This window comes from Gekko japonicus, unplaced genomic scaffold (genome assembly GCF_001447785.1).
Source record: "Gekko japonicus isolate JY-2015 unplaced genomic scaffold, Gekko_japonicus_V1.1 scaffold3525, whole genome shotgun sequence".
NCBI classification, from domain to species: domain Eukaryota; kingdom Metazoa; phylum Chordata; class Lepidosauria; order Squamata; family Gekkonidae; genus Gekko; species Gekko japonicus.
In genome coordinates this window covers 44,909-56,707 of record NW_015161516.1, presented here as the reverse complement: position 1 = coordinate 56,707, position 11,799 = coordinate 44,909, and the positions used below count along the sequence as shown (strand labels likewise).

At 50.3% G+C, this 11,799-nt stretch overlaps 1 protein-coding gene across 1 annotated transcript in view; it reads right to left on the bottom strand.

Moving 5' to 3' along the window:
- The window catches only part of LOC107125788 (carbamoyl-phosphate synthase [ammonia], mitochondrial-like), a gene marked incomplete at its 3' end in the record, with an annotated part of 90,389 nt that extends 87,352 nt beyond the window's left edge, over positions 1-3,037 (bottom strand). The window contains exon 1 of the mRNA XM_015429251.1: positions 2,926-3,037. Coding sequence (XP_015284737.1) covers positions 2,926-3,037 — 112 coding nt within the window. The remainder of the gene's footprint in view (positions 1-2,925) is intronic.
- Positions 3,038-11,799: the final 8,762 nt, after the last annotated feature.

Sequence of the window (11,799 nt, the reverse complement as noted above, 5' to 3'; positions counted from 1 at the left end):
GAGGGCTTCTAATGTCCTGGCCCCACTGGTGGACCTCCTGATGGCACCTGGTATTTCTGGCCACTGTGTGACACAGAGTGTTGGGCTGGATGGGCCTTTGGCCTGATCCAACATTTGGCTTCTCTTATGTTCTTATGTTCTGAAGAAGAAGAAGAAGCCTCCTTTACTGGACGTTTTCAAGCGGAGACTGGATGACCCTCTTTCAGGTATGCTGTAGGGCTATCTTTCGGCTCTGCTCCCACAGAGTGCAGGGGGTTGGACTAGATGACCTGCAAGGTCCCTTTCAACTCTAACATTCTATGATTCTATGAGAAGAAGAGGAGGAGGAGGAGGAGGAGGAGGAGGAGGAGGAGGAAATTGGGGTAGAGGAGATTGGATTTTTACCCCACCCTTCACTCGGAGTCTGAGAGCAGCTTACAATCTCCTTTGCCTTCCCCTCCCCACAACAGACACCCTGTGGGGTAGGTGGGGCTGAGAGAGCTCTCTCGAGAACTGCCCTTGAGAGAACAGCTCTGAGAAAACTTGTGACTGAACCAAGGTCATGCCAGCAGGTGCGAGTGAAGGAGTGGGGGAATCAAATCCAGTTCTCCCAGATTGTAATCCACGCATTTAACCACGACACCAAAGTACCAGTTGGGGCCGAACCTCCTAAGCGTCTGAGATCGGGCTAGGCTGGGGGAGGCTGCGATTCTGGGGCTGCCGAGCAAGTCAAGCAATTTGATTTCATATGATGTTTGGATCTGCATATTATGGAAGGAGGCTGGCTTTGTCTGGGCTCCCAAGGGGGGGGGACTCAACACCCCTTTTAAAAAATGGCTGTTTTAATTCATATCGTACCGGCGGCGGATTTCTCTCCTAACTTCTGGCCGCCTCCGAACAGAAGCTGCGGTTGACCGACAGGCTAGAAATCTTTCCAATGAGTCAACAAGCAAGCAAATGAACATCTTTAGAAGTTTTGACCTACGGCCCCTGGCTTGGGCACGGTCTGCCTAGAGAAAAGCCCCTCGGGAAGATCACGGCTTCTGCAAAGTGAGTTGGGGTGGGTGGCAATGCTCCCTCTAAGCTATGGAGTCTTGTGAGCAAAAATTCTACCCTGTGAGCTACCGGCATGAAAGTGGTGAGCGACCCATTTGGCTGCTGCATAAATTGTTTTGCCCTGGAGCCCTCCTTCCTGAGCGAAGACAAAAATGTCTGAGCCGGAGGCTAAAAAACTGTGAGCTAGCTCACACTCACTCAGCTTAGAGGGAACACTGGTGGGTGGGGTGTTGGGCAGAAGTCGAAGTCTGTTTCTCCGTGCTGGGTGTGGGGGGCCCCGCATCCCCTTCCAAAGGCAAGAGAGATAAGGGCCCTTCTCTTATCTCCAAAGGAAGAGAAAGAATCAAGGTCTCGTTAATAGGTCGAATTCCACAGCCAGCAGGATTAGTGGAATCAGCTGACACCTCAGAGCCCGGGAACACCCCTTAAGCTGCTAACCCCCCCCCCCCAATTGCTTTGTTAGGCCAAACAACAAATCCTTATTCCAGAGCAGCAGCAGCGTCACCCATCAGGAGATGGAAGGACAGCTGTCGGCAAGTTCTCTCAAGACCCAACCAGGGTTCCCTCTAAGCTGAATTAGTGCGAGCTGCCTCACAGTTGTTTAGCCTCCGGCCTACACATTTTTGCCTTCGCTCAGGAAGGATGGCTCCAGAGCAAACTAACTTATGCAGCAGCCAAATGGCTCGCTCACCACTTTAATGCCGGGGGGAGCATTGGACCCAACTGCTGTGTTTGGCCGAGTGGACGAGGGGCGTCAGAGAAGGCCCGGAGCGTGACGGAGAGGAGGGTTTACAGGAACCCCCGGCCACCGATTGGGGATGGGGTTGTAGGATCGCACGATCCAGGTTGGGAAGGTCCTGGGGATTTGGAGCCCAGGGAGGACAGGAACCAAGGAGGAGGAGGAGGAGGAGATTGGCTTTATACCCCGCCCTTCACTCAGACCCTCACAGCCGCTTACAGTCTCGTTCCCCTTCCCCACAACAGACACCCTGTGGGGTAGGCGAGGCTGAGAGAGCTCTTTCAAGGACTGCTTTTGAGAGAACAGCTCTGAGAGAACTTGTGACTGACCCACGGTCACACCAGCAGCTGCATGTGGAGGAGTGGGGAGTCAAACCTGGTTTTTCCGGATTAGAGTCCACACTCTTAACCACTACCAGTGTTCCCTCTAACCTGAGTTAGTGTGAGCTAGCTCACAGTTTCTTAGCCTCCAGCTCACACATTTTTGTCTTTGCTCAGGAAGGGATGGCTCCAGAGCAAACTAATTTATGCAGCAGCCAAATGGCTTGCTCACAACTTTAATGCCAGTAGCTCACAAAGTAGAATTTTTGCTCACAAGACTCCACGGCTTAGAGGGAACATTGACCACTACCCCAAGCTACACTACATCAGCAGTACACCAATGGGGTAGAATGCCATAGAGTCTATGAACTTAGGCAGATCACAAAAGAGCATGCAGGGATTGCTTAGTTCTTGTGGCCCTTTCTTACATGTCCAGGGAAATGCTGATCACCACATTGGGGTCAGGAAGCCATTTTTCTCCTGGTCAATTTGGCCGGGAATCCTGGAGGGGTTTTTTGTCATCTTCTGGGCGTGGAGCAGCGATCAGTAGAGGTGGAGGGAGGTATTGGTGAATTTCCTCCATTGTGCAGGGGGTTGGACTAGATGACCCTAGAGGTCCCTTCCAGCTCTATCATTCTGTGAGTCAGCCCTCCAAAGCCTCCATTTTCTCCAGGGGAACTGATCTCTGTAGTCTGGAGATAGGCTGTAATTCTGGGGGATCCCCAGGTCCCACCTGGAGGCTGGCACCCCGAACATCAACATACAGAGAAATACCATATCGATTGCTTGTGACATGTGCCCAATGCACAACTAAGCCTACATTCAATGTACCTTGGAAGCTCCTTCGCACACTGCTGGAGAAGCGTGAGAACTGCTTCTGCTCAGCTTCTCCCTGGGCAAACATGGCGATGCCGGCAAGTCTAGAACTGCAGGCAAGGGCCATCTCGCAGGTCTTCCCCGTAAACCCAACGCCCGGTCACTGCAGCAGCCCACAAAAGGCACGTAGAAGGCTTCTGGAAACTCAGTTCAGAATTATGCAAGCCAGATCTCGCTCCGCTCCTGCGACTGGATCCAGAAGACTCAGATGTGTGAGACAAACCCAGTGGCCCACACAGATCCACAACTGTCTCTGCCCAGTGTGTTCTCCTAAGTATGCTGACATCCAGACATTAATAGGATACAACAGAATAGAGGTCCATCTAAAACGAACTGGAATTCAAAAATGGATGGGTACCTTTTTAAGAACATAAGAAGAGCCCTGCTGGATCAGACCAATAATCCATCCGGTCCAGCATCCTGTCTCACACAGCGGCAGGGGTCATTTCCTGCCGGAGCGCACAGGAGCGGAGCTCCGGCAGTAAAGAGCCCAGGGGGCGGGCACATGCAACAAACCCCGCCCCCTGCTCCCAGCAGCCCTCAGTCAGAGCAAGAAGCAGCCAGGTACGTTGCAGAGCCCGCCCCCCCGGTCCAAAACATTTCTCAAGTGGCACCTTTAGGACCAGGTTTTATTCAGGTATAAGCCCTCCCCGCGAAGACACAGCTCCCCGTTCCCCCCCCCCCCCCAAATAGCTAGCAATCCAAAACAGTCCAGTGGAGCCTGAGCGGTGGGTGTTGCCTTCTGACACACTTCCGGTGATGTCAGGGGGTGTGGCATATGCAAATAAATTATGCTAATGAGTTATGCTAATGAGCCCCTGCACCTCTTTACGAAATGACCCCTGCACAGCGGCCAAGCAGTTCCTCCGGAGCACCAAATAAATAGTGCACAGAGACCAAGGCCTTCACCTGAGGTTGCCTCCTGGCTCTGGGATTCAGAGGATTCATGCCTCTGAATGTGGAGGTTCCCCTCTGCCACCATGGCCAGTAGCCATTGAAAGACTTCTCCTTCATGAATCTATCTATAAGAACGAAAGATGAGCCCTACTGGATCTGACCAATAGTCCATCTAGTCCAGCATCCTGTCTCACACAGTGGCCAACCAGTTCCTCTGGATGGCCAGCAACAGGGCACAGAGGCCGAGGCCTTCCCCTGAGGTTGCCTCCTGGCTCTGGGATTCAGAGTATTCGTGCCTCTGAATGTGGAGGTTTCTCTCAGTCATCATTGCTAGTAGCCATTGATTATCCTCCATGAATCTATCGAATCCCCTTTTCAAGCTGTTTATTTCTGTGGCCATCACTACATCCTCAGCAGCGAAATCCACATTTTAATCACTCTCTGTGTAAAGAAGGATTTTCTTTTGTCCGTCCTAAACCTACTGCCCATCAACTTCATTGGATGCCTTCAAGTTTTAGTCTTTTAGGAGAGAGAGAGAGAGAGAGAGAGAAATTTCTCTTTGTTAGGTCTCTCCACCCCATGCATAACTTTATTAATCTCTATCATGTCCCGCCTTAGTCGCCTCTTTTCTCAACTGAGAAGTCCCAGACCGATTTCACACAAGAGCTGCGCCGCAGTCACGCCTCCCTTTGTCCCGCTTCTATTGGTCAATTTCCCACTCGAAGCCATGCGGCCGCGTTTTGACCTGCAGCTTCGCCCAATTTTCCCCGCGGTTTCGTGATCCTCAAAAAAACAGGATCACGAAACCGCGGTGGGAATTGGGCAAAGCTGCAGGTCAAAACGTGGCTGAAGAGACTGGGACCGATTTCACACAAGAGCTGCGCCGCGGTCGTGCCTCCCTTTGCCCCACTTCTATTGGTCAATTTCCCCCTCGGAGCTGCGCAGCCACGTTTTGACCCGCAGCTTTGCCCAATTTTCCCCGCGGTTTCGTGATCCTGTTTTTTGAGGATCAAAGGGAGGCACGACCACGGCGCCGCTCTTGTGTGAAACCAGTCCCAGTCTCTTCAGCCTTTCCTCGCAGGGAAGGCGCTTCGGCCCCCTCATCGTCTTGGCCGCCCTCCCCTGCACTTTTTCCAGCTCTGCAAAGTCCTTTTTTGAGATTTCTGCACTCGAGGAAGCAAATTAATAAGACAGACCCCCGAGGTGATGCAACCGCCGGTAAACAAATTGTAATTCCGTACAGAAAGGCAAAAAAACAACTGAATCGCCATCCTCCATCTCACCCCTGTCAAGATCCTTCCTGCCCCTAGATACGGCCTTCGCTGATAAGGCTGTTCCTTTGTACCACACACCAGATATCTTGCAGTTCATAGGATCAGAACGTTTGCCGTTTGTTTTGGTCGAAGTCTTCGCTTCTCGACGCTGTCTGGGTTCCCCCCCACCCCATCGAAAACCTCGTATGAATCAATAATTGCAATAATGACCATTAGTGATAATAGCGGTCCATTTAAAACCAAGCGCGTTCTGCTATAACGCTTTGCGTGACCTTTCTCTCCCGATACCGGCTTATCTTGGGAACGAGGACTTTACTCAAGAAAGCAAATCAGGAGACTGGAAACATTCTGTATGCAGGTCTTTTTTAAAAAAAGAAAAAAGAGGGGGGAAAGATGTCTGCCCCGGAGGCTACACAATCCCTTTGACGCTTTAAGAATAACGTGCCCTTCCTGCATCTAGCTCAAGGTCTGGACTATTCTGTTTCCTTTCCCTTTAAGTCAGTGCAAGTTTTTGGAAGGCTGTAATGGAGGACACACACATACACACACCCGTCCCCAGTTTGTTTGCTGTAGCGTGGAGAAGCAATATAACCTTGCCCTTTATGACATTTTCAGTAAGTGGGCATTTCCCTGTAGTCATGACTGGTGCACAAAATGAGATGTCTTCGACTAGCCTGCAAAGATGTCCGGGGTATTGGGGCAGAGGTCCAGTACAGGAAGTTCTCCTCTCTTCCTTCCCTTTGTACCTACAGCAAGAGCAGGTCTGGCAAGCTGGGGGAACTACCCAAGGGGATCCTGACAGAAGATATACTTGCAAAAGGCTTCCGTTCCCTGGCAAGGGGAAAGTTTGATAAGACAGGGTGTGTTTTTTTAACGTATTTCCTTCATTTATACCCTCCCTTTCTCCCCAGTGGGGGGGGGAGAAGAAGGAGGAGGAGGAGGCGATTGGATTTGTACCCCGCCCTTTGCTCAGAGTCTCAGAGTGGCTTACAGACTCCTTCCCCTTCCCCTCCCCACAACAGACACCCTGGGAGGCAGGTGGGGCTGAGAGAGCTCTGACAGAAATGGCTCTTTTTCAAGGACAGCTCTTGTCAGAACCACGGCTTTCCCGAGGTCATCCAGCAGCTGCAAGTGGAGGAGTGAGGAATCAAACCCGGTTCTCCCAGATTAGAGTCCACACACTTAACCACTACACCAAACTGGCTCTCTGCTCGCTTATGTGATTCCCCTCTGTTAAGTCCTGAGCTTAACAAAGAGTCAGAGAGTGATTTCAGCCAAAACTCAAGTTTATTCCTCTTCACGATCACTTCTCCAACACGGTACAACATCTGATAGCCCGAACAGTTTGCCCATTGAAACTGCTCGGTATTTAAACATTTAAACATTCCCGGCTAATATAGCCACTCCTACTTTACAGATAAATGCCAATCACAAACGTTCCCGCTTGCGGCTTGCTTGAATGTTATTGGTCGCATTTGTCTTGGCTTGAATCCCTGGCCAAGACGAAGCTATACATTGCTTTCCAATGAGATGTTTCACGTTACATCTAATGCATTCATGGCAGCATCTGAATACATTACACCCTCTCCTCCATTTCCTCCTCACAACAACTTAGGGCTGCCGGGTCCTACCTGACTGCTGGCAGGGGGACTCCCGATCCTTCCTGGATCTCTCCTGGCTGGCTCTGCCTAGGCTTTGGGCAAACTCTATTGGGGGGGGGGGCTTCAAAACCATAGAGTTTTGCCCAAAACGTAGAGCATTGCCCCCAATGTCAGAATCGTGATGAGGTCACTCCCGGGTGACGTCATCACACCAGTGGTGCCGGGAGGGGGCTTCTTGAGGTGGGGCTTCCCCCACTGGCCATGGCGGATTGGGGCCCCTGAAATCAGGGGATCTCCTGGCCCCACCGGGGGAATGGCAACCCTACAACAACTATAGCAGGGGTCTCCAACACGGGGCCCGTGGGCGGCACGACATCCACCAATATCTTTCCTGGCGTCTGCCAAGTCTTTTTAGGAAGCTGGAGGAGGTAGGTACATCTTTTGCCCAGCAAGGCTTCTGAAGGACTATCGGAAATTTGACTGGCTGTGCGGATTTTTTAAAAGGTCGTTCTGGCAGCAGCTGCCACCACCGCACAAGGATCTGCACTGCGTGACTGAAGTAAAGCTGCGGTGGCCATTTTGTGGCGGGCCCCGCCTCCTGTGGCAGCCATGCTGTGTCAGAATTCCAAATGTGCCGGCAGGTTCAAAAAGGTTGGAGATCGCTGAACTATAGCCTGAGGTACGTTAAGCTGAGACTGGCCTATGGTCACCCAGCAAGCTTCCCAGGGCAGAGAGAGAATTCGAACCCGGGTCTCCCAGATCCTAGCCCGACATTCTAACCACTACACCCAAGCTGTCTGTCTGAATGTGGAGATAAATCTCTGAAGAGGTTGCACGGCTAAGACACCCTGCAATAAACACATACCCAAATATACGGAATAATTTGTGATTATCCTATGATATACATCTTTGGGCTCCGTAAAAAAAATCAGGCATTTTCCTAAAACCAGTAGAGTCCCCTTGGTCTAGTCCACAAAAGCATTTGCTAGATTCTGGTTTAATTTTGTAGCAAGAAAACCCCTGTGGACTTCAAGTTGGTCAGTCTGTAACTTAGTCCAGCATAGCTATACTTAGACTGGTATATAAGGAATCTATGTGTCTTGTCGGGATGCTACTGAATTTTTCCTCCTTGCTGGCTCAACTAAAAATATCTATTTTAATTTCACCCCTTCCTTGTACATACTGAACCCGGGAGTCTTTATCTGCATGCTCAAATTTTCCCCATCAAAATTAATGAATTTTTCAACCTTTAAAAATAAAAAAACCCGTTGCATCAAAACGGCATGCAAGAAACTAAAAAATAGGGGAACAGCTTCAATGAGGATGGATGGAATTAAAAGGCACAAAGGGACAACACAAGAAAACTAAACAGAAAATTTTTTAAAAGGTATCTTTCTACACCCCCCTGGGAAGACTAAAAAACTAGTATTTATTTATTTGGAAGATTGATTCTTGAAGGCAGCCTGCAAACAGGTTTGAATAACGTTTTCAGTTTTGGTTGGGACGGACTTACACCCCATTAAAAAAAACCATCGAATCACCTTGCTCTTTACCTGGCAGAAGCTCTGGGAACCATGCCAGAGGACCAACACCTTTGGCCATGGTAGGGTTGCCCCCACAAAAAACCCCAGTGGAAGCAGGGGTCCCCCACTGCCAGGCCATACCCCCCAACTGCTGATAAACTGGGCGGCAGGGGGGACTTACCAGGAGAAAGGAGAAGGCCTAGGCCTTGTTGCTGGTGTCACATAGGAAGTGACATCACAGCAAACACATTCTGGTGACGCTCTGGTATTTGGGGGGGAAACTCTGTGGTAGAAGCTGGTTTTACCACAGAGTTTTTGCCCAAATACCAGATCACTGCTCAGACATCATTGACATGATGATGTCACTTCCTATGCAACACCAGGAACGAGGCCTAGTCCTTTCTCTTTCTCCTCATAAATTCCCCCTCCCCCAATCCCCTGCCGGTTGCCTGGAGGAATCTGGCAACTCTAGGCCATGGCCTCAGCAGAAGGAGGCTGAAGTTGGTTTTTGGGGTTCAGAGCTTTCCAACTCACTCTCCTTAGTGTTTTTGAATGACTACACGAATAAGTAACTAATAAGGAATGAATAAGGAAGAGCGAATAAGGAACCAACTTCAGCCTCCTCTCAGCAGACCAGTTGCTCGCTTATCGGGAGAGAGCTCCAGCCAGTTGAAGTCCTTAATCATCAATGCTCAGCTGATCAGCAGGCAAAAACTGGGGCCAAAAGGGGGGGGGGGACTGTCCTCAGGAGAAAAATAAAAAATAAAAATAAGGCCTTGGATACTTACAGGAAGTTCTGACTACAGAGTTCCTGACAATTCCTAGAGCGACCCCGAAATGACAAAGGTAGCTCTAGGAATCGCCAGAAACTCTATGGTAATCTTATCCTTGTCACTTCTGGGTAGCTCTAGGAATTGCCAGAAGCTCTGTGGTAATCTTACCCTCGTCACTTCTGGGTAGCTCTAGGAATCGCCCGGAAATCTATGGTCAGAACTTGTGGTAAGTAGCAAAGGTTTTGTTTTTCTTTTTAATTTTCCTACTGGCACGCCGCCCCTTCTCCAACCCTCCTGCGGTTGCTAGACACTTCAGTAATTGGTGAAACAGCCACCGTATGGTAGAATTTTATGCGATTCCACCATCTGAGGAATCCTTTTCATGTACGGTCTTTGACGAGAGCCCTTTGTGTGTTGGGGATTTCGTGCCACCCACTCGGGCTCCCTAATATACATAACAGTTCAACTGTCCAATTAACATCTTGCCCGGTTTATTTTCCAGTGCCCTGGAGAAGGCGGAAAAAAATGGCAACACTGTATTTGCTTCCTTGTGCTGCCCCAGATAAAGCACACAACAAGCCGCCGCTGTGGCTGAGTGTGCATACATCCAGCTTGTTGGTTTAACTCACAGATAAATACACAGCAGGCCGAGATGCGCCTCGGGCAAGAGGCAATTGTTTAAATGGGACAGCACAATTCTTGCCGCATACATTCCATTACCCTGCTGTTTACCAGGAGAGGAGGTGAATTTTGATCGGCTGGTAAAATGTTCTCAGGGGGGGAACTGTAACAAATCTACTAACTCAGCTGAAATGGCTGCTCCAGTTTTTAACCTGAGAAATTCATCTTTGTCCCCTCTACCGAGGAGTTTTAACATAGATAGGTAGAGCGACCTTGTGTGTGTGTGTGAGGATATTCATGTGACTCTCACATGCTCCCGCAAAGGACTAGGTTATTACCAGGCCGAGAGCGCCCTCCACTGACAAGACCTCGAAAGGTTCCTGGCATTCATTCCAAATGGACAGTCGGGAACCTCTCTCTCCCTTTACTATATGGCAGTTAGGGTGGCCTGGTCCTCCCCTGGAAACTGGCGGGGAATGGGGGGGACGTACCAGGAGCAGGAGGGAGGCCCAGGCTACATCGCCGGTGATGTGGCAACATCACTTCCGACATGTACCGGAAGTGACATCATCACGTCGTGCCATCATGGCAATGCTCTGGCACTTGAGCAAAACCTCTGGAGAGCCAGTTTGGTGTGGTGGTTAAGTGCGCGGACTCTAATCTGGGAGAACCGGGTTTGATGATTCCCCACTCCTCCACTCGCAGCTGCTGGATGACCTTGGGCAAGCCACAGTTCAGTCAGAGCTGTTCTCTCAAGGGCAGTCCTCAGTCAGAGCTCTCTCAGCCCCGCCTACCTCACAGGGTGCCTGTTGTGGGGAGGCGAAGGGAAAGGAGTTTGTAAGCCGCTCTGAGGCTCAGAGTGAAGGGCGGGGTATAAATCCAATCTCCTCCTCCTCCTCCTCTTGTTCTTCTATAGGTAAAAATGGCTTCTGCCATAGAGGTTTTGCTCAAATACCAGAGCGTCGCCACGATGTTGACCTGATGACGTCATTTCTGGTACATGCCGGAACTGACATTGCCATGTTTTTGATGATTTAGCCTGGGCCTCCCTCCTGCTTTTGCTAAGTCCCTCTGCTGGCTAGCTGATTGGGGGGGGGGCTGGTGGTGAGGAATCCCCTGCCTCTCAGGGGGGGGTGTGGCAACCCTAATGGCAATGAGTCTCCAGGGTCTCATGCTGAGGTCTTTCACATCACTTACTACCTGACCAGTGTTCCCTCTAAGCTGAGTTAGTGTGAGCTAGCTCACAGTTTTTTAGCTTCCAGCTCACACTTTTTTGTCTGAGCTCAGGAAGGATGGGGCTCCAGAGCAAACTAATTAATGCAGCAGCCAAATCTCTTGCTCACAACTTTCATGCCAGTCGCTCACAAAGTAGAGTTTTTGCTCACAAGGCTCCACAGCTTAGAGGGAACATTGTACCTGACCCTTTAACAGGAGATGCTGGGGATCAAACCTGGGACCTCCCCACATGCCAAGCAGAGGCTCTGCCACTGAACCGCAGCTTTTGCCCTTGAAGAAAAATATCACCTCAGTAAATAAAAGATGGCAGGGAACTGGAAAACTCTCCCATCCTCCCCCTGATCAAGATCCATGAACAGCTCCCCTTTCCTCATGCCACCGGGAGACCTCCTCCGCGGCAGAAGGCCACTCACCCTGGCGCTGGAGAGAGGATTGTCTTGCCCAAAAAGAAGCAAGACCAGCATACAACGAGAGCTCCGACAATATGGGTCCTCTCACCCAGGGGTCTTTTCGTAGAAAAAGAGCTGCAGGATCTCATTAGCATAAGGTATGCTAATAAGCTACTGGGGTATTAGCATAATAGCTCATTAGCATACGTCACGCCCCCTGACATCACCGGAAGTGGTGTCAGAAGGGGAAGCAAAAGGGGGAGGCATCTTCAAAAGCCTCCCCTTCCTTTCCCCAGCCAGCCTTCCTTTCCCCAGTTTAAACCCCTTCTCAATAGAGTTGGGCCGCAGAAGGAGGAAAGAGGGAAGGAAAGAGAGAGAGAGAGTAGATAGAAGAAAAGAAGGAAGGAAAGGGAAAGAAAGAGAAGGAAAGAAGGAAGGAAAGAAGGGATAAAAAGAGAGAAGGAAAAAGGGAAGGAAAGAAGGGAAAGAAAGAGAGAGAAGGGAAGAAGGAGGGA